Raw genomic sequence first — 22,788 nt, 5'->3', positions numbered from 1 at the left:
TTCTGGGTGCTTTGGTAACTCACGTCCCTTTTCTTGCTGGCATCTGATATAGTGAAAGACTTGCAAGTTTATGGATCTCAGAGTGGAGTGGGGAAAGGATAAACTAAATAAAGAATTCAGGCCATGTTATCTGTAAAAATAAGGAATGTTAAGTTAACGTTGCTAACATCCTGTTCTATGTTGAATAAAGGAGAAAAATTGACAGAGAACGCCATTTTTTAGTCAATATTACAATCTATTGTGAAATCAAGGTCGGGTGCCAGACATCAGTGTGGTCTCCGCCTGTCTCCACACAACCTCCGCCCCTCTTTTCTTCTTTTCCTAGCATCCCTCAAGTCTTTAACAGGGTGAGGGAAGGAGGTGGAGTAATCTGCACTTTCCTGGCCAAAGCAAATCTTTACAGTTGTAGTCATTGCAACGTGGAGATCTGCAATCTATCTCAACACACACAGACCTCCTATCACTTTTGAAAATTCTTAGAAAGCATGGGCTGGTGCTTTGGTTACAATAGAGTCCAGGGTTTGACAGATCCTTTTCGACTTTGTACCACTTTTCAATGAATCGCCGGTTGGTTTTAAACGCATTTGACACCCCCCCCCAAGAAGTCGTGGGATTAAAGGTAGACAACCCCTAACAAGGGAAATCGCTGTCTAAAAAAAGAAGCGGGATCTTGTTCTTGGGTGAGGTAGTTGTGCGTGACACAACAGAAGCTCTACTCGGGGAGACTTGAGTTCAAATCCTCGCACAGCCACAAAATTTACAAGACTCGTCCTTTTCGAAAGCTTCTTGAGCGAGCTTGTGTCAGGCTAACCCACCTGATTAGATTGGTATGAGGATCAAAGGGGCCGACCATATACTTTGCCTTAAGCTGTGCAATTGATTAAACTAAAACTCAAAGTGAAGACTTGCCCAAGGCCACTCCAAAGAGCTTCCTACCCCACCAGAAATCTGAAGCTACTTTATAACCCCAACCCCCTTGAGCTAACTCACAGCTCATCTGCTGACGAAACTGCAGCATCAATAGGATGCCCGCGTGAGTGAAGGAGCCCTAACATATCAAACACTGCAGACAGAACTTTCAGTGGAGTCAGTCAACTGCTCCTAATTCGGAGTGGTGGTCCATGTGTATGATAGCGAAGTAGGCCTTTTGGGGCTGCCCCAAACTGACCCTCTCTTGTTACCACACTCGTCCCAAATCCCAGCTGGACGCCACTTGCCCTTGGCGTGACCCTGCCCAGAAATCGATATGGTGTCTCAGTCCAATGGAGTTGCTTAATTCATAAGAGAAGGCAAATAATTTAGTGGACAGAATAAGGGTTTTAAAAGAGTTCAGCAGTGCTAGATGACCGGTGGTCCATGTGACTAGTTCAGTATTGACCAGACCTCGATTTCAACCCAGATCTGTTCGATCAGGAGCACAAGCAGTGATATTTGGTCCAGAATCTATATCCTTAACTGAAGAGAAAACCCGATTCCCCACCCAATCCGCTTAACATGCACCTTATCCGCAACATTATTACTAGGTTTTTCCCATGACAATCACTCAATGGGCAGTAAGTATTGTATGGTGAAACTATCGTTACAATATTTGCATAGTCTAATACAAAGGTTGCCTGATGGTGTGGGTGGGTGTGTTTATACATATAGATTACATATATTTAGATAGGCCTCAAGACATTATTAATTTCTGCTATCCGTCGACCGGTGTATTAATTTGAACATAGTCGCATAGAGTTACATTGCAGATTTAAACCATTTTCGAACCTCTTTAAAGTTAATTCCTCAAACTAAGGGGTCCTTAGAAACGATGCTATTTGGAGAAGTTCATCGCACCTGCAGCAGTGCAGTTCCTGGGAATCTTTGGGAGGTATCTTTGGTAAATGACTTTCAGATTGTTAACATTTGTTATGTAGATCCTCCAATGAATGCTAAGGGATGGGTGCGTTGGCCTCGACCGCGCATTTACCTGGAAGTAAGTATCCGGGCTGTCAACTGAAGTGAGCTCCGAGTGTGCTCATGCTTCAGATCTGAGACTGGATCCAGCAAAGCGCGTTTAAATCCCAGCCTGGTCCCGGTACCTTTTGTATCTTATGATACGACCAAAGAGGTGCTACTCAAAGCACTGCAAAGCAAGCCTAAATCCTATTCAGCTCAGTGACACTTAAGAACATCCATAGGCTCTGGACGCAAGGATCCTGAAGGCACCATGTGCTATTGATTTGAATGACATGCCTTTCCACTTACTGGAGGATGTGTGCAAATCCCATTAATTTCAACGGTACATAAACTTTCCACGGGTCTGGATTGCTCGCATTACCAATAAAACAACACTGGTTAGGTGTGCCTCATACACACTCACCTTCCCATCCAGACCTCCAAACTGTGCCGATTTAATTTATTCTAGGCAAGCTAACCGATCTTCCTATCTCAGGTTCTTCCAAACACTAGGAGGCAAGTTCCCCAGAAATGTGTAGGGCTTACTTCGGCGTAAACGTGCGAGGAATCCGGGTATTCTACTTGAAAGGCCAGCAAAATGACTGTCGTGGAATACCGACTGCCATCGGAATAATAAAGCGATGGGTTTGTTGGTCTGTTTCCCCAGCCTTCAGCATTTGGTGATCACCTCTGACTCTGTTCTGCGACCATATGCTAACGTGCAGTCTTGAGTTTTTCGAGGTAAGGACTGCATCAGCATCCTACATGCAGGCGGCATAATTCAGGGGGCATGAATTTGAGGGTAGGGGACAAGGTTTCCTTGGGGCACTAAGGGAATTTAACTGAAATGAATAGTTATTTCTCTTGGCTTTTATCGCTGCTCATCTTTATAGCTTGCTGGCCAAAACGTTGTGACCGAGTGGGAGAGGACGACCGCTCTCAAACTCCTGCAGAGGGAATCACCTTTCACCAAAGCAGCGAAAACTGTAAAGTCAACTCGGAGATTGCTCACGAAGGGCTCGTATTTTTTCCTTTCCTTTCCTTTTTTTTTTAAGGACTCTCTGGCAGGTCGTCACAGAGAATCGCTGCCGGCTAATATCTGCAGCGAGTAACCAGCCAGAGACAGAAGAGAGGAAGACCGAAGACAGATAAGTCCAAAAAAGACTAAAGATGAAGCAATAGCAAAAGCGGGGGGCGGAGAGAAACTGGAAGGGTTTTTTTAACAAACAAAAAAACAGGGCGAAGGACGGGTGTTCTCCCCATTTGGTGCGGGGAGAGTCTTCTTACAACGGCTGTGCCTAAAACCAGGCCGGATCCAGCTGCAAAGGTGTCTCCAGGTCAGCAGCACCCTCCTCCCGCCCCCTCTCTCTGCCCCCTTGGCTAGAAGTATGTGGGGCTCATCCGGACAAAAGGGTCAGGGAGTCGAAGAAGGATGAATGGCTTTTGAAAGATCCAGGCGGAACACGGACAAGCTGTTTCGTAACAAACGTCAGACGTGGCTGCTTGACCCGCAGAGACTAATGGGATTTTAGGAATGAAGAAGGAGCATTTCAGGAATGCCCACCCCCACCCCCTTGTATCTCCTTGTTTCCCCCAGTCGGTCTGATCTGATAACACCCACTCTGTGTCTGTGTGGGAGGTAGTATCTTTAATGTAACAAGTTAGATTGTGGACGTGTGGTCTTCCCCGGCTTCACTCTTCAGAAGGAAGAAGAGTTGTTTCCCTCCCTCCCTTTCTCTCTTTTTATCTTCACCCAAAAAAGTCCCGTGCCATCTATCTATCTATCTATCTATCTATCTATCCATCTATCCATCTATCTATCTATCTCGATCGACCGATCTAAAAAGATATAGATAGACGCAGGCGCGCACATAGCATAGCAATCGCACTCGCACAGGAAGGAAGGAAGAAGCATGTACAGGCCATGCGATCGCAGGCCCTGGAGCTCTGCTTGATTCAGCACACCACGCGGAGGGGAAGGGGGGGCGAGTGTCTCTCTTCCCAAACATCTGCAGCCAGACATTTGATTTTTAGAGCTCGACTCTGCCAGACGTTCCCGAGGAGTCTTGCAAGGAATTCCCTCTCCGCAACAAACGCGGGCCAAGGATCCACGGAACGTCACGCGATCCTTGCAAAACGTGGCCCAGTAAGTTTTCATAGGCACATCCTCCTGAGGTCCATGAGAACTTTTTGGGAAGAGGTGGCTAGAGGGGTGAAACTCCAGCCCACTGGATCCAAAGGCACTCGTGCCCAACTGGTACTCAGGACCACTGAGGTTGAATGGCACACAGGGAATGGGTTTGAACCTGGAACCCCGGGAAACGGGAGCAGTGGCGTAGCGTGGGGGGTGCAGGGGGGGGCCGGCCGCACCGGGCGCAACATCTGGGGGTTAGGGTTAGGGGGCGCAAATCCACGGGTTAGGGGGTGCAAATTACTTGCCTTGCCCCGGGTGCTGACAACCCACGCTACGCCACTGCATGGGAGAAAGTTAGTTCCAATGGCATTGGCTTCCTAGCAGTATTTATTTTTAAGTGAGGGGTTAAGGAGCAACTCTAGCCCATCCACACTGTGGAATTTTTGCCCTGGATTTTCTTCAAGTATGAATTGTTCTTTGCAGTCCTAGATCCAAGCAGAAGGGAAAAGATAATTGGATAGCTCAGTTGGTTAGAGCGTAGTGCTGATAACACCAAAGTAGCTGGTCCTATCCCCCTATAGGACATCTGCATTGCAGGGGCTTGGGCCAGATGATCCTTTCCAACTCCATGATTCTGTGACATGTGGAGGGGAGACCCACGCCTTAAGGCAACCTATCACATAACCTATCACACATCATAGGACTGGTTCACTCAAAGTCTGAAACATCTGGTGTTGCCTCCTGTGTGTGAATGGCCACTATAGATATCACACGCCAAACAGAACTTTCCCCATTCTCCCCAGGCTACCTTAAACACAATACTTTTCAATAGTCAGTTCACACTTCCACTTACCATGTATCAGAAATGCATGCTAATCAAATGTTGATATAGTAGTACATGTAGGAACCGCTTACATCTAAGAAAGTATGCCTCAGATTGTGGTGACAAGTGGTATCTATGGTTGTGATACCAGCTAGCAGTAACACACAGGCACAACAGAAAATGCATGTTTGTGCCCTGCAGGCCTCTCTCAGGTAAACATACCTACTAGCACACCTGTTTGCTACCAGGTTAGGTTTAAGGTTTTAATATTAGCGTATAAGATCCTAAGCAGTTGGAGACCAGGTTACCAATGCAGATCTTCCCAGTTATGGAAATCATCATCAAAGGCCTTCCAGGTTGTGGCTCAGCCTGCAGATGGCCATCTGGCAACAACCAGCAAGAAGGCCTGTTCTGCATGGCATCCAAACTCTGGGATAGCCTCTCTCCAGTACTAAGGCAGCCACCACCATTGATACTCTCTAAAATGTCCTTGTTGGCCTGGCTGTGGTCATTTCTTTGCTAAGCAGCTGTAGAATGCCAGGTATTCTTCCTGACTGACTGGGCTTGATGTAAATTGTATAGGTTTAGGTACACGGACATTGCCTTTTATGATACTACTGTACACCTCCTTGAAATGCTGGCCTAACAGGTGATATATGCATATTTTAATAAATGAACAAATCAACCCAATCTAAAAATCAAAAGGAAGGAAGAATCACAAACAAGTTAGGGCTCTAATCATGTACAAATTAGCTGCAGCTCCCAATTTATTTTCATTTAGCAGGTTTATGCCCTCAAATATACACCTAGACGGTAGACACACAGGCATAAATGACCTTCAGTGGAGATGCACACACACATATACAAATAGGCATCTGTACATTGAGGCACAGACACTCTGGCACAATTACATCATGTCATACAAACATATCTATACCCTTTTGAGTTTGGGCACCTATGCTATGTAGTCAACAGTACCCACACAAATAGACCATGCTCCTCCAGCAATACTGAGCACACGGATTGATACATTTAATGATACATTTAATTGGATCGATTTTTAAAAAATAATAAAAGTTTCCGTGGATCCAGGCCAGGTACGCTAGATTTGTGGTGAAAACTACTGTAAAAATGGCGCGCACATACACAGGAGTGGAGACCTCTCACTTTTATCTTCTTCCCAGAGGTGGGTGGAAATAGCTTATGTGAAAAATATAGAGGAGGGTCCATTTTAAAATAATAACAGTAACTTAGAATATCTACTATCTCAATCAGGAAATGAGCTCAGGCAGGAAAAATTAGGCATTGAGAGAGTTTCACTCCCGCATTGACACCAAGCAACTTAAAATGCGTAAGTCAAGGAGGATCGTGTCCTGAGAAGACCCTAACATAATCTCTGAAGAAACCCCAAATACACACGGCCTGATCCATCACGCTAAAAGTGCGGAATCCTGTCCTAAACACCGTAGAATCTCATAGGTTTCAATGCCATCTAATAACCATCTTTCAGCCTCGTGTAAGTCAAGGGCCATGATCCTGATCCTGCTCCATTCCAAGCAGGGAGAAGGGCTACCTCAGTGCTAACCAAACCCAGTGGAACAACCGCCTGCTTAGAAGCAAATCCCACCAAGTTTAATGGGGCTTACTCCCAGGTAAAGCTGGTGTAGGAATCTAGCCTAAGCCTCGCTGGAAAGTAAAGGGGCGGTTTTTCCACAATACTCCGCTTCAAGATCCGGATGCACGCATACCCGGTAGTAAATTCTCTGGAAATAAATGGGTTTACTTTCCAGGAAACGTGTTAAGAGGACTGAGGTGCAGAATGTCTGAAATCTGAGTTTGGGCTGGGAAACATCTATTATCCACGCTGAGGAGCGAAGGCATGCAGCCATGGATACCGACAGGTAAACATACATAGACACACACCCGGCCCCACACAAATAACACAAACCTCTCGTGATTTATCTCCCCGTGAGCTATCCTGATGCGGATCCCGAGATTATTATTTTTCTACCCATTTTAGGAAGAAGTTGTCTCGTGCCCAGCAAGATGGTTTCCAGATAGAAGAGAACTGCTTACGTTTCAGAAACGCGCCTCTGTGCTTTTTGCCCTCGGAGAATAAACATTCTCACCACCACCCGAGAACGGCCGTATTTCTTCGGGTGTGGTTGGAGAATATCTAGTGGAAGGAACCAACAAGGCGCTTTCTTAATAACAAGCCTGGAAAAGAGGGGTGGGGGTGGGAAGCTAAGGAGAGAGAACCGTGACCTTCTCCAGCGTTCCTCGGTCTGGTCCAATATAAATATACTATAGGGCAGGAGACTCTTCAGACCGATTTGCGTTCAATGATCGTGCTGTTCAATATGTTTATATATTGCTTTCTACGTATTCTTTGCTAAGGTTTAAAGCCCTGGCCGTGATGCAACCTTTTTGTCGGTCCCGGAAATGTGGTGCGGCGGCGGGTAGATGTTGTGTGTTTTCTGCAAGCGGCGCGATCCACAATCCAGCTAAGCCGCAACATCAGTCAAACATTAATTACTCCTTGCCCCCCCCATTCACGGAAACCCCAAACCCCTCAAGCTTTGCGTTGGGTTGAGGTCTACAATCCGGTTTAAAGAGGAAGCCAGAAGCCAGATTTTAGGCTTTACTGAATTGTGGATCTTTGTGTCAAAAACTTTTATATCTATCTATCTATCTATCTATATCTATATATCTATCTATCTATCTATCTATCATCTATCCATACATACGCATGGCCTTGTTCCTAACATTAAGAGCCGCGATTAAACACCTTTTAAGTTTTATAGGGTCTCAGCGGGAGAAATCGATCCACTTGCCCTCCCCTCCTCTTGAAATCACAGAGTTTTAAAAGCGAGTAAGACGGCAACTCCTGTGCCCACTTACCCGGGAGTAAGCCTCTCTGAGTTCAGGGGGGCTTACTTCTGAGTAGGCATACACAGGATTGCTCTGCAAGGTACAATTGTTTGAAGGTTGAGTCCAACTGAAGTCGACGGGACTTCCTTCAGAATAGAAGTTCCTAGTATCGGCGCCTATTTCTGTCAGGGATCGTTCCCCTATCTCTCTCTCCCCCCCCCCCCCTTAGTAGTTAACGTCCCACTGAGGTTCATCAACAGTACAAAACTTCCATAACTTTGCCCCTCTGATTTCACAGAGCAACTTTTTCTTACGAATAAGTCTCGCTTGGAATCGCAACCTCACTTCGCTTCTTCTGCGTCTGCTGCCGGAGCGTCGCTTTTAAATTCACACGCAACCTTCCCGTCCACCCAACACCCCCCCCCCCCAATTATTCTGGAAATAAACACTGCCAGCCATTAAAGACGTGTACAAACCAAGACTCCTTTTCATCCCCAGGATCTGAACCGCTTAGCACATTTCATTCTGCTCCCCTCCGAGATAGCGCCTGCTCCACGCAGAGCCAGGGGCTAATCCAGGCAACTCCATACCCAGAGATCGCTTTCAAGAGACAGGAGGAAGATATACGGTCGCTCGCAAAGGCCCTTGCAAAGAGAGCTGTTAACTTGGCACTTAAAAAAAAAAAAAAAGCTGCTGAATAAATTTTATACAACTTTGAAGGCAGCTTTTGGATCTGTTCCCTTTGGAAGTTTTTACACAGAGGCAAATTCCCAAACGCAAAGCTTTAGAAAATGTAATGAAACCAAATGGAAACAAAACGCAATTGCAATCACTACTTGTGGCGGGGCGGGGTGGGGTGGGGAGAGAATTGCCTGAAAACTGCAATTTCTTAAACTGGGGAGACAAGTTGGCGATGACTATCCATAGCAGGCAGACAGATTACCATGTGTATTTTGAAGGGATCCAACCTAAATAACACACACACACACATTTCATGTGTTCCAGAAGACCCACAGAATGACCTGGCTGTTCCCTTGCAGTCTGACTCATGGCTGTTCGATGTACTTCAATAGGATTTAGGACTGAAGCCTTTAAAGACGACGCTATAGCTATCTAGTAAGGCGAATGCAACCTTAAGGGAGACCAAGGACTTGCAGAACAGCCCGAGAGGAGACTTAGACTTTCATACCCATTTTAAATAATGTCACGTTTCTCATTACAAACCATTCAGAATGGTGGATTGGTATACCCTGCCCCAAACTTCCTTGGAGGTAAGTTCCAAGGGATGCAGAGCCGGAGCCGATCCATGGTTACTCGGAAGTAAGACCCGCTGAGTTCAATGAGGCTGGACTTACTCCCAGGTTAAGGTGTCTAGGTTTGTAGGCTTGTTTCTGCCAAGATGTTTTGAACGTAGTCTGAGGATGCAGTCAGCCATGTCTTAAATAAAATGCGAGGGATCTAGAAAGCCCAAATCTACTATAAATTAAATGGAATTGCAATCTTCCACACTCTTGCGTGGCAGTAAGCCTGATCCGATAAAGGGGCATTTGTTGTATGCTAGAGCAGGTGTTGGGAGAATTGCAGAACTGCCCGGTCCACGCTCTCCTGTATCTAAGATTCAGGGTGCAACGTCCCAATCCCAAGACCCGCCAGCTGAACAGCCTTGGAGGCGTTACGTCCTCCACATTTTATTCCCAAGCAGGTCCTGCTTGCTATCAGCGGAATCAACTTTGAGGTCTACGCGGGTATTACTCTCAAGCAGAAGCAAGTGCAACCTGATCCTATCCCTGTTTACTCAGAAGAAAACCCTATCGTTCCCCTCCAATGTGACCAGTGCCCCGACCCTCAATATTATTAGTAGTAAGTCCCAATGACTTTAGTGAAAGTAGCTTTTATATAAAAGGTTCAAGAGCCAACTGTCCAGTGACTCTGTTATTACCATGCCATGTGATAGTTTTTGTTAGTTGCAGATAGAACTACTAATTAATTAAAGTAGGTCTTTCCCTTCCTTCTATTTTTTAAAATACCTATCTATCTACAATATTACATACATACACAAATACACAAGCATTCTCAGTAATCTCCAGGCATCCCTCCATCACGACAGACCCTGGCTAAAAGTTCTGCTTCCAGACTTTAGAGTTCTTGCCAAACAAGTAAATTAACCTGCTGCTCCAAACAATCACCCCGAGATGATGTCGCTGCCCAACAACAAGACGCGCGTTCCCTCGTCAACCCTCTCTTTGTTCTGCTGTCCAAATTCGGGGTCGTGACCTAGCTTTGAGCAGAAAAGGCAAACTCGCGAGTAAACATTTTAGGAGGGCTTCTTTAAATATTTATTAGAGGTGCCGTTCGGGAGGATTCGAGGAGGAAGTCAAGGCTCGGGAGCGACTCCCCTCTAGCTCCTTGGTAGGGCCAGAGCACAATCCGCGGGATCGGATGCCTGCTGTGTCCTTCTGGGCGGATGATAACGCCAGTGTTGGCTGGGTTTGGATGAAAGGTGGTGGTGGAGGAGGTGTCTCTCTTTATGGGCACATTTTATAAGCATGTTAAGCAAAGGGCCATAGATGGACGGATAGACAGACGAATAGGCAGATCTGACTATATACGGTGGTTATAAATCCTTGCTCATTTTTCGAAGGCATGCAAAAAGCGAAATGATTCCAACGTTTGGAAACATAAATATTCTGTTTTACTTCAGTTGCAGACATGCACATTCTACGCATACAATAATATATATATATCTTTATGTATATCATGCACAAACGCTTGCACACGCAGACGACCGTGTATGTGGAGCGGCTAATAAATCCAGATTGTACATTCAGAGCGAGAGAGAAGAAGGAAAGAGTCTACAAAAGTTGTGTTGGGCCCGAATGCTTCCAGTCTTCCGGTTCAAGTGTGTAAAAACTGTTGAAATAATTCTTTGTGACGATGCATCTTAAAGCCTAAACATTATGCTACGTTATGGAACCTAAAGGCTGCCTTATTGTTATATGGAAGAGAAAAAACTGTCGTTTTTAGGGGTGCCTAGTTTGTTTGGGGCACGACACCCTCTAGCATTCGGAAATAGGCCGCGGGCCGAGGGGCTAATGGAGGCCAGGAAACGCTCTGTGGGTCGGGTGGTGTCAGTAGCGGCATCCCCACGTAGGTAAGAAACACCGGAGGACACTGGAAAGATGGGGGGGGGGGATATTTGCCTTGCCCATGGTTTGGGAGAACTTGGAATCAATGCACTCTTCACTAGTATAATATTTGGCTCTGGCAGGCTAAGAAGCCTTTAATCTAAAATTCTAGCAATCGCCCTTTTCTTATCTCCTCTATTTACAAAACTCTCTTGGCGAGGCTTGTTTCAAAGGTTAACTGCGGTTGTTTTCAGCAATGCCTTTTGTCTTCAGTCACTTCGCGTCTCTCCCAAGTCAATGTGAGCCTGGCAGGGGACCACCAAAGCTAAATCAAGCATGCACAGGATACTCTGCCTTTACGATTGGTCCCATCATGGTGAAGGAGGGCGCGCAAGGATCCTAAACTCACAGGAAGTAGGTGCTGCTTCGGGATCGGTCGGCTAATATCCAGAAAAAACTCGCCATAAATGGGATTGTGAAGGGTGAACAGAAGAATGGCCATCCCGCAGCCGAATCAGACATATAGGGTTCAATCAAAGCTCAGAATTCTAGCTTCTCTAGCACCGGCGACCAGCCGGCTAACTCTGGGTACTTGGTTATAATAAGCAAGGTATAAAAGAGATGGCATCTTCCTATGAAGGAGAGGTGCTGGCTGGTAGGATTTGGTAGGAGGCACCAGAATAAATGTCCATACTAAGCTGTCATCACAACATTAGCATTTCATGAAATGCCAGTGTTGTGATATTGTGTGTGTGTGCGCACACCCACGCATCCCCAAAGAAAAAGGAACACATTCATAAAAGAATGTGCTACTGTTCTTAAAATCGGGGGGGGGGATCTAAATTCAAAATAATAATTATATTGGTCTCTCTCTCTCTCCTTCTTCTGAGTTGTCTCCCTCTCAGAAGAATTCTTCATCTGGTGCTAACAAGTAAAGGCAATGGTTTGGTTTATGAAGGCCTGCAAATGTGGGATGGGATAGAAAAGAACCCATACAAGTTGCATTAAGTTGTGGTTTTTTCCTCTGCTCATCCCCACCCCTTTAATATCTTATTGTTTCTGGGAGGAGAGGGATAGGAAATTCGGACATTTCATGATTTTACAGGTTTATAAGGTTTATGGACAGGGTCAAGAGTGTGGATAGAGACTTAATTGTTTTCCTTCTCTCATAATATTGCAACCCAGAAAAAGTGGACTTGTGTCACTTCAGGACAATCAAAAGGACATAATATGGAACTCAGGCCTCCGTAAAATGGGGGAAGCGCCACTAGATTAGGTGGGTTTTTTAAAAAAAGGATACATTCATGGGGCGGGTATGTAGCTAATGTGGAAACTCCATGAACAGGAGCAGTATATCTCTGAATACAATATGCCAGTAACATAGGAAGCTGCCTTATACAATCAGACCATCAATACTGTTCATACAAATGGGCAGTGGCTTCCTTGGGATATTCACACAGTGCGCTTTCTCAGCCCTATCTAGAGGTGCTAGGGATTGAACCTTTAGACTTCCAACTGCAAAGGATGCGCACTACCACTCAGCTATAGTCCTACACCAAATATCCTTCACAAACGTAATTTTCACATTTCCCAGAGGCATCTGAATGGCCTCTGGATTAGATGCATTATGGTTCAGCCCTGTTAGGCAACTCTTGGGTTCTGAATGTTCTCTTGTTTGAACCATTGGATCTCTAGATCAGGGATGGGCAAAGGGTAGAGATTTGTCTGATTTGCAGGGTAGCTAAGTGTGACTTTCTAATTCTCAATATTTTAATAGTAGCAGCAACAAAATGACTTTGGCTACCTAAATTAGGTTGAAGAAAGGAGCAGGCCTTTGTGTGTCAAGACTATGATCTCAGTTGAATTCTGAAGCTGAAAACTAATTTCTAGACTCAGAATGTGTTCAGAGGCACACCTGTTCTTTAATCCCATGTGTATTTTGCACATGGCTCTGCTAGGTAGATCTTGGAGATCAAGTTCAGAAAAGGCCAAGTAGATCTTAGGAACCTGCGTACGCCCACTGCTGCTCTAGACAACTTTGGTCTTGTGAGGCACTCACATAAGGCAAGTACACAAAACTGGGATAGCCATAAACTGTGTTTCTCCATTACCCTGCCTAATAGTGCCAACAATAGTGCCAACAATGTGTGTTATCTATGATGCACTAGGCTCTTTCAAGGTGTATGTGTCTCATTATATAGCCCTATGCACACTGTAGCGACCTATATAAGCACCGTATTATATATTGTTCCATTGCTTTTGAAGATATAGCATTCAATTAGTGGGCGCAATCCACACCAATCAAGGTGAGTTTTCCCATTGACTTCAAGGGGATGTATTTGGTTCTGCTCATTTTTAAAAGAATGATAAATACTACTATGCAAATGTATATTTTGGCATTTAAGCTGCAAGTTTTCCTTCCTTCCTTCTTAAAGGGTGAAAGCAGGGGAATCCAGAATAACAAGATGGAGGGTAAATTGAAAAGGAACTTCACTATGCTGAGAAAAAAGTGAAGCATATATAAGCAAACACACACAAAAATATATATACTGAAAGAGTGTGTGTGTGTGTGTGTGTGTGTGAGAGAGAGAGAGAGAGAGAGAGAGAGAGAGAGAGAGAGAGAGAGAATGCTTCCTTTTGCGTGTCTGTATTGGATCTCCTAAATAAATATCATGCTTTGTTTTCTGAAGCCTCATTCTTGCATAAATCCTCAGAGCTAATACATATGCTTTTCCACAAAGGAAACCAATCAGCATCAACATTTGGCTCTTGGTTGTTGTTAAGTACGCTTTTTTAACATATAGAAAAAGGAAAAAAGAAAACAAAGAAAGTGGCCTTTGCCAGAAATTGCTGATGCCATTAACAGAAGGGTGGTTGGCTGTTTGCAAGGAAATACTAGTCTTTCACTAAAGTCCCAAAATGTTTGGTTTGGTACCTTGCCCATCAAAATAAATCAAGGCGACAGATTAGGAAGTACATAAAACTATATCTCTGGATAATGATATACGAGACCACAATAAATATAAGTTACATGTTGGAGCTGCTGGCAGTTATGGTTAGAAACCCGTAACTCATTCATTTAACCCTGGCGGAATGTTTGTCTTTTAATTACAATTAAACAGCGTACTTGAACATTTCTCTCTCTCTCTCTCTCTCTCATATGAACTGCATGGAGAGAGACAAGAGGGAGAGAGAGAAAGAAAAAGAGGGAAACTAGAGAAGATAAGAGACTGGAAAAATCCTGAGGCATAATTTGCTAACTGGCAGCTTAGGGAGCTAAGCCACGGTACCTTATCCTATAGCACTGCGGGGGAGGGGGGCTTGTCGAGAGGGAGAATGGAGAGGGGGTTCGTGGGGGGGGGGGGTTAAGCGCACACATGTAATTGTGTCTTAAGTTGAAAACATCCCATCCAGTTTTTTTTAATAGGTTTTTCTTTTTTTGCAATTGCCCCTTTTCAGAGGATTACCTCTCCAAACAATATTTGAAGCCACTGAAAATAAAAGGGAGTGGGGGAACACAGCGTCTCCACAGCCTTCACCACCACCCTTGGCCTCTTGGAAGTCCCATTGCCCATGGTGGGGGGGGGGGGAGGAAGGGAGAGAATTTTTCTAACGCATTCTTTTATGGCCACCGAAGCCCCTGTGAAATGTTTCCTCCACTGCTGCTTCCTTGCTGTTGAAGAAGCATTGGTTTCCATCACCAAAACTTACTTTATTTATTTATTTATTTATTTACTCATTCATTAAAAAGGAAGAAATACAACTTAGTGTGACTTCACACAAACTGGGCGTCAGGGACTCACTGGAGCGCTCCCGAGGAAGTCTCTAGGCTCCAAGGAGCTTATGACACCCCCTCCACAAGCATTCTCACCTTTCGCCTGACTTCTCCTTCTTCTTCTTCTTTTGGCTCAAGAAGATAAATGCAGAACAATAATCCGGGCATGATTTAATAGTGAAATCGATGCCATTCGAGAGGAGTAGAGGAGCCCAGCCCCTTGGTGCCATGCCCCAAGTGGGGGCAAGGAAGGAGCACAGACTTTGGTATCAAGAGGCGATCCATCCATTCGGTGGAGCGGGGAGCGATTTCCTGGAAAGCCCTGCCAAGACTGCAGTCTTGAGCTCCCCAGGAGACCTAGGAGCACTGAACATCAAGTCCATCAGGTTTGAAAGAGGAGCCCATGGAAAGACCAACCATGCTACTGGTGGTGTGACGATAGGCTTACTACCACCACCACCCGTTCTACCCGTCGAGGCAAAGTGTGGAACAGCCAGCGACAGAGAACATTGATCCCTCACAACTTTTCTTTTCTAGTTCCTACGTGCCAGAGGAAATGTAGCTCTTCTGGGCTGTCCCTATAGAAACCACCAAGAGCGCCTGGTAGCACCTGAATAGACTAGCAGATTTCCCCACTTTACCCCTTTCCACTAAAGGAGACAATTTTTTTTTTTTAAAAAAAGAAGCAACCATCGTCGCCATCATAGCTATGCGTTTTTAAACTGCTTTAAAAGAAAAAGGAAAACTTTTAAAGGAAACTTACTTGGCGTTGGGAACTTCGCTCTTGCCATAGGATAGCCAGCTGGGAACTCTTCCAAGCTATGGGAAGGCGGGAAAATGAGAAGGGAGGCTTGGCCGAAACTTCACCCTGCCTTCTTTTCTCTGGGGTTATTTTGGTGACAACACAATGAGATAACACGCATTGAATCTTCCCAAACCCTCACTCTCTCCCGGCCGCCCTCCCCACCCACCCGGCCTTCTATTACTATGGTAATTTAAAAAAAAAAAAAAAAAACCACCACAAAAAAGTCCAAACAGTGGCGATGCCTTTAAATGTGTGTAGGGAGCAGAGAAGGTACACGTTGGGAGACTTAACTCAGGTCACTGGGGGCTCGGAGGTCAGCCTGAGTGGCTAGAATAAAACTGCTGGCGTAGAAAAGTTGTCCTCTGAGTGAACCTACTTTCCACCACCCCCCTTTACCCGAACTTCAATAAAGTAGCTTTCAGGCTCTCAACATGGAGGCGTCAAAAAGCTTTAAAAAAAAGAATGGGGAGAGAAAGAGCAAAATGGGTGAAGAGAGACGGTGGGGCAGGCTGTATCTCATCGCCTCCCCCCCCCCCCGTTTCTTTTGCCCCTGCTGCCTGCCTTTATAATTCATTCATAATCTCCCTACCCTGGAAGAATTGTGTCATGGCCAAGTCTAAAGGCCAAATCAGATGCTGAAGAATCAGAATTATTAAACCAGAAACAAAAACGAAACAAAACAGGAGGGTGACAAGATTGCAGAAAGTAAACACTGAAGAGAACTCCAGGAGGAAAAGAAATAAAATAAAGTTGGGGGCGGGTAGAGAACCGTGGAAAGGAATATGTGGTCATATATTTAAATATGAAGTTACTGAGAGGGTGCTGGTATTTTTAATTGAATATGCGAACTATACAGTTGCAAATGTGATTGATGCCTCCTTTTCCGGGCTTCCTAGGCAGACACCGAGAATGCACGCAACACAAAGTCCTATCATATTCTTCCTGATTCTCTCACAGGCACTTGGTTATAATTTATCAAGTTCTGCAGGCAGGGTGTGTGGGTGTGAAACTTAAAAAAAAAAAAAGTTTAGCACAGCTACACACTCACACATAGTTTACCAAGTCACTACCAGTAGAAGCCATTGTAAATTTCACACGTGTGTGTGTGTCAGAGTTTGAAGATCAGCTTTGCAACATATGGCCATTCAGTTGGCAGCACCATTATTCCTAGGTTAGGATTCCCCCCCCCCTTTGTTCTCTTTACCATTTATATGCACAGAGTGCGTGTGTTTGTGTGGGTGTGTAAAAACCATTGGGGGGGGGGGAAAGACTGGTTGCTGTTCTCTTTTATCTTACCCTAGCAATAGAGTAGGGAGACTGTGTAACAGAAGGGCAGATAAACAAGCAGACAGACACCTGAGAGATTTAACTTGCAGCCCTATCTTATGCATGCCTACTCAGAAGTAAATCCCACTACGTTCAGTAAAGGTATTCTCTAAAATAAGTGAGTGAGATTCCTGTTTCCCCTCACTTGACCTAATGTAGTAAGGGTGAACAAGCAGGCCCAAGAGTGATAAGAAAACATTCAAAGCAATTGCTAACATGCACACTCAACATTCCCCTCGCTTGCTTCGAAAAACTGGAATTGTGAAAACACTGTGAAAGGTTTATGACTAGCTATTATGTTAATGAATGGATTTGTTTCATACTATGCAAAAGGAGACGGAGTTTCTTCAAAGCAATACTACTAACAGGCAGAGAAGAGTCATCCTGATTGGTTGATACCCATGACACTTTGACCATTAGCTTCTAAACTGATCTGGATTACAGCCACTATGTGTAATTCTGGCCTGCTTAAAATCAATAGAAGTTCTGCATTAACTTGAATGAGATGTAGATCGCTGCCATAATCTGTATCTTGTCAATCACTTCCTACCTCCCTGCCTCTTCCTTCTACCATGGGTGCTGAAAAGATCTGCTTGTCTTGATAACTGAGGGAGGGGGCAAGATAAAGTGACGGAACCAACTCCCCTTCAAACCCCCTGCCACTTTTCAGAACTTCTGCTTCCACCTCCAGTATATAGTTGCTTGGCTGTTTACTGATACCCATAACAGGGAACTGCAATACAGCTCAACCCACAACTTAGTTCTGTGCAAGCAGACTATTAAAGGTGCCTGAAATTTTATTGAAATCAATAGCAAATAAATTAGACTAGATTCTGCTACTTCAGACTAACTGGTTTCTAGTTTGGGGTGCTAGAATATTTACGAAATACAGTACAACTAAACAACATTAAACAAGCCTCTAAGAGAGGTATAAACGAAAGCACACTTCAGTCACATGCTTTGCCACTCTGAGGCGAGGACAGTAGAAAAATGTGAGTTGTAAAAGGAACTTGCTAATCTGGCTGTCTGTCTATCTACCTATCCACACATATAAGCATAGTACATACTAAAAGTGCTCACTGTGCAAACACATCTGTATTACACTCTTCCCAGCCACCCTTTCTACTTCCCTCGGGGATGTAAACAAATCCTGAATTCTCTATTATCCATCTCTATAAAATACCTACAACAGTGACAATGTTAAGCATTTATTCAACGTACAGGAATAGGGGCTTGTTAGCTATACAGGCAGTAGAAGGAGGGGTAAAGAAAGCTCCAATATTTTTATTATTATTACTACTACTAAAGAAATGGATAGGAGCTCAAATACAGGAAAGGACTGATGCATTTTTTAAAAATAAACAACAGCAACACAAAGCCTGATTTCTATGGACAGGTCTTCTACTAAAATGCACATTTACACCTCCCAAGGCTAGGACTTCCTAGTAGAATCTGAGGTCAAACATGCTGTGATGTCACAGGGTACAGTGGGTGCAAGCCACAGTCCCTAAAATCAATGGGAGATTTGCCATTGACTTCAGTGACATGCACTACGGCGCTGGTAGCCTTGTATTTAAAATAACAAAAAACCAACCAACCCAAGCTTCTTAAACTTAGCTGAGAAAGTATCCACAGCTCAAGAAATCAGTGTCACACGTTTCCACCCCCCTCCCCCACGTTTTCCCTATATAGTATGAAGCAAAGAAGAAAAATAACTCACCAGACATTCCAAAGTCAAATCTGTGTCACACTCACTGGTTTTTATTGAACAAGGGGACTTTCACATATACACTAAAACTCTTTTATTGCAAGTTTACAATGTTCATGTCAAATCATGTCCAAAAAACACAAAGAACCACGACAAAACGGGGGAAAAAATCTACCTACTGACTTTTCCTTCCAACTTTCTCGCTGGCTCGCTTCCTCTCTCTCTTCCTTTGAGTCCTTCTTCACATTGAAATAAACCGTAAGTTTACCAGCTACTTTTAGCTCCTGTGCTGTTTTTTCCCCTTGTTTTTTTAATTAAAAAAAATCTTTCTCCTACATTTATACCAAAAAAAGGAAGGAAAAAAGCCTTCAATGGTCCATTTTTTTTGTTCTCCATTTGTAAACGCACAGAGCAAAATAACTACATTCTTCCCTTGCCTGTGTAATTATTAGCATATGCCCCGATTTTTCATCTAAAACAGAACATTGTGTTCCCCACCCCAACATACACGCACAGAGACACACAGACACACACAGACACACAGAGCTCATCCTTCCACTCCTTCCCTTTTTAAAAAATAAATAAAACCCTGAAAATTGCGTTTTAAAAAAACAAAACAAAACCAGCAGGTATTTCACCTGACCTCTCATGCTAATAATACATGCACCTAAAGCTTGAGATCTTTGCGGAAGACCTCATTCTTTTGTGTGTGGGTTTTTTTCCCCTCTCTCTTTTTTTTCTTCTTAATATATTTAAGCACGGGAAAAACTACGAGGAAAAAAAAGAACCAAAATATATAGATATATATTAGATTCTATAAATAATCAGAGTCATATTTTTTTTAATGGGGGTATTTGTTTGTTTGTTTTGCTTTTGCTTTTTTTTGTTTGTTTGTTTATAACCTTGTAATATCCTCTGCTCGTTGGTCCTGAGATGAGCTTTGCGAATGTTCTTCGCTAGCAACCGCGTTGGAAGAAGCAGGAATGGAACTGGTGGAAGAATTGGTAGGAGCCGTAGATCTCACTTTGGTATTGGGCAGCCTGTGGTCTTTTTTCCATTTCATCCGCCTGTTCTGAAACCAAATCTTGATCTGTCTCTCCGAGAGACACAGGGAGTGGGCGATTTCGATGCGCCTCCGCCTCGTCAGGTATCTATTATAGTGGAACTCTTTTTCCAATTCCAAGACCTGCTGTCTGGTGTAGGCAGTCCTGGATCGCTTGGGCTCGCCTCCATTGTAATTGGGGTTCACTGGGGGGAAAAACACCCAAAGATGAGCATGAATACAGAGACAGAGAGAAAGGCAGGGGAAGGAGAGCGGAGAGAGAGATGCACAGGGAGAGAAAGACAGATCTCCAGTGGCTCAGGGGAAAGAGAGAGGGGGAGAGAGCGAGAGAAAGGGGGGGAGAGGAGAGAGGGGAGAGAGAGAGAAAAAAAAGTCATCAGCTAAATGGGTTATAAAGAACCCAAGACTTTCTCTTCTAATAAGAAGGGGTTTCCCTGGCTTGAAAAGAGCCTGAATTATTTATGCACCCCTCGCGAAGCCTTTTGGAGTTTCACACATACATAACAGAACGAACCACATGGCTGGGGCTGCCCAGACTAGCTTGGCTATAAAATTTATGGTGGGTGTAATTACCCACTCGGAGTCGTAAATCCAGCTCAATTGTGCTAACCCAAAGACTCTCGTTGAAGGCAAAGGAGGAGATGGGAAAAAGAAGGAGCGAGAGAGGGAGAAGAGTGAGTGAGTGAGAGGGGAGAGAGAGAGAGCTTGCAAGCATGGTGTGAAGGGGAGAAAAACACACATACTCTCTCTCTCCCTCTCTCGCACTTACACACACACACTAGAGAGAGAGAGAGAGAGAGAGGAAGGAAGGAAGGGAGGAGAGAGAGAGAAAAGTTGCCTACCAGTACTGACGTGGATTTTTTTCATCCATGGGTAGACTATGGGTTGCTTAGTGGCCGTGCTGCTAGGATGCTCGGGGTTTTGCTGGTTGCAGGCTGGAGGGGCTGGGGCTGGCGAGGTGGCTGCGCTGGAGAGAGCCGTTTGGTCACAGAGCTGCTGTGGTTTCTCGGGGAGATGGTGGCCTCCGGGTGGTGGTCCATGGCCCCTTTGATGCGCTGGGGGGTTGCCGGGACCTTGGAGGCTGGCACAGCTGTACTGGCGCTCGGGGTAGCTGGGTCGCTGTGGAGGAGGTGGAGGGTACAATTCCTGGTGATGATGCTGAAAACTGGACTCCCTAGTCCGGCTGTAATATTCCGGACTGTGGTCTGGGATGTAATTATTTTGCGAATATTCTTCGCATGGAGGAAATTTCGGATCGATGTAGTTAGAGTCCATCAAATACGAGCTCATGATCATTAATTTCTGGAGTGGAAAATAATTTTTCTCGCTTTGTCGTTTTTCTGCTCCATAAAACCCTCCTACTAGCTGGCGACCCCGTAAAGTTAGTTTCACCATGTGACTATTTGCGCCAATCACGCCAGCCGAGCTAGTCCCCGGATAAGGAACCAAAAGCTTATTCAAAATGTATCCAATTTGTGTGTGCGCGAGTGTGTGCCTCTGCCTCTGTGCGTGTGCGTGTGTGTGTGCGATCTTGTTGTTGTTTGTGTGGCCCCCTTAAACTCAGAAAAAGAGGTGCGCGTGCGTGTGTATGTGTGTGTAAGGGGTTATCTTGCTGCCACGTTCTTTTCTTAAAAAGGCAACGTAAGTGAATGGAAGCATAATGGAAGGAAACTCATTTATTTGGCAGACAGATGGTGTGCAGGGAAAGCTCCTGTGTTCTTCTCCACCCCACCCCCTTTTTCAGGTACACAGCAAGTCCTCTCTTGTAGGGATCCAGGAGCTAAATGAGTCTTAATCTGGAAGAACTAGTAACATTTTGCACTGCAGATAGGGAAGCATGCTTGAAATCGTTCTGCTTGCTTCACCTTAAAGAAAAGCTGTAGGGGAAATGAGGTGCCCCCGCCTCCCTCCCCCCCCCTCCCCCCAGGACATGGTTAGTGTCATTGTCTGCAGTACTAGTCTCCCCCCACGCACCCACCCCCTACGCACAGTGCAAACAACCCGAAAACTAGAAGGCAGTTCAGTATTTGTAATCCAATTGTTTGCTGAAGAGACACAAAGGAGGAGGCAGGTTACCTGGGAGGCAAGGAGATGTGGGGAGTGGGGGGGGGGAGAAAGAGCAGCGGGATATGCAAATCATCTTTGCGTCATTTGGAGTTCTCTAGAAATGCTCATCAACCTTTGCTTAAGGGTGATCTTCTTTGGTTGCAAGAGAAGCTGTTAGTGCCTGTGAGCTGAAACAAGTAGAAGTTCCAGCCAGCCAGATGGCAAGACCACCAGCCACCCAGTGCTGACCATTTTTGGGGAGACAAAGTTTATGAGGTGCTAGTAGTGGTGGGGAACTAGCAGAGATGTGCTTTTCAGTTCTTGCCCGGTTAAATAATGGAAGGCTCGGTTTTGTTATGATTATGGAAAAGATAACACACACAAACATTCCCATCCAGTCTGGAGGCAGGTAGGTAGGTAAGAAGAAATATGGATCCTCATACAAGATTTACTGTAGCCATGATTTCCCCTTCATAGCCACGGATGAATGGGAAAGCATGTGTCTAAAGTCCATTCAGAACATTTGACTTCCTTGTGGAGCTTGGGGTGGTGGACAGAAAAAAAAGTAAGGCGCTGTTAAATTCCTCCCCCCTCTCCCAATATGCCTGTGTAAACAGACCCCTGGGTGGGTTAAAGAAGCTAAGCTGTGATGCAAACATTTTAAAGAGTGCAGTTATTGCAGTTAAGGGCTTTATCTATAGCTTACATTAAGAAGATGGGGCACAGAGAGTCGGATTAATCCCTTGTACTGCTTGATAACAATTATAGTTGAAAATCATAGCTTGCAGGGCATTGCAATATTTTACTTGATAACAATAAAAGTGACACATAAAGTTAACTGTTTATGTTTTATTTATTAGACTAAATGTGCCAGCGGTGTCGGAGCCAGCTCTGGGCTGGTTGTAACAGTTTTTATGGGGCTGTAAAACGCCATAAATCAGTCACTTGAAATTGTTAGGTCTCTCTCTCTCTCTCTCTCTCTCTCTCTCTGGCAAGGGCTTGTTTGAGCTTGTGTTTGCGATGACTGCTGTTCCTTCTATCCAAGAAAAAAGTAGCAATTGTGGATTTTATTATCAGAAGCACGCTTTACCTTCCCTGTTATTTTAACTATTTATTCAAGATCTAGCTGTAACAAAGCCCCACCACCACCACACACACTTTGAATCTGTTTGCCCTT

At 44.7% G+C, this 22,788-nt stretch overlaps 2 protein-coding genes and 1 long non-coding RNA gene across 29 annotated transcripts in view; 1 reads left to right on the top strand and 2 right to left on the bottom strand.

Moving 5' to 3' along the window:
* LOC310671418 (homeobox protein Hox-C5-like) overlaps window positions 1-22,788 on the bottom strand; it is a 149,457-nt gene that overhangs the window by 78,176 nt on the left and 48,493 nt on the right. Inside the window, exon 1 of one of the 27 annotated variants that reach the window (XM_083427425.1) lies at window positions 15,427-15,539. The exons of 20 other annotated variants lie outside the window; for them this stretch is intronic. Coding sequence is in view for 1 of the 7 variants with exons in the window: in XM_083427423.1 (XP_083283549.1) it covers window positions 14,760-14,893 (134 nt within the window). In the remaining 6 variants the exon portion in view is untranslated. Of the gene's footprint in view, window positions 1-6,840; window positions 7,392-8,239; window positions 8,410-14,759; window positions 15,119-15,426; window positions 15,540-22,788 lie in introns of those variants that run through there. 6 more of the 27 variants (XM_083427436.1, XM_083427423.1, XM_083427432.1 and 3 more) reach the window with 6 other exon arrangements.
* Window positions 2,978-7,039, top strand: LOC310671821. Its single transcript, XR_014508228.1, has 3 exons — window positions 2,978-4,265; window positions 4,420-6,793; window positions 6,913-7,039. It is a non-coding gene; the product is annotated as an uncharacterized lncRNA (long non-coding RNA).
* On the bottom strand, window positions 18,529-21,416 carry LOC310671622 (homeobox protein Hox-C4-like). The gene is made up of 2 exons (XM_083427976.1): window positions 20,408-21,416; window positions 18,529-19,750 (listed from the first exon to the last, which is right to left on the bottom strand). Exons 1-2 carry the CDS (start codon window positions 20,958-20,960, stop codon window positions 19,398-19,400), a joined length of 906 nt encoding a protein of 301 aa, XP_083284102.1. The 5' UTR covers window positions 20,961-21,416; the 3' UTR covers window positions 18,529-19,397.

This window comes from Podarcis tiliguerta, assembly GCF_965153285.1.
Source record: "Podarcis tiliguerta genome assembly, chromosome: 2".
NCBI classification, from domain to species: Eukaryota; Metazoa; Chordata; class Lepidosauria; order Squamata; family Lacertidae; genus Podarcis; species Podarcis tiliguerta.
The sequence above is the reverse complement of the archived record's forward strand: the minus strand, read 5'-3'. Positions and strand labels throughout refer to the sequence as shown.

Bases quoted from the DNA above. Each gene is read 5' to 3' on its own strand.
- LOC310671622 (XM_083427976.1), bottom strand. From the start codon at position 20,960: ATGGTGAAACTAACTTTACGGGGTCGCCAGCTAGTAGGAGGGTTTTAT. The intron at 19,751-20,407 runs GTAGGCAACTTT...TTTTCCCCCCAG, and splicing joins AAAAATCCACGTCAGTACTG to TGAACCCCAATTACAATGGA.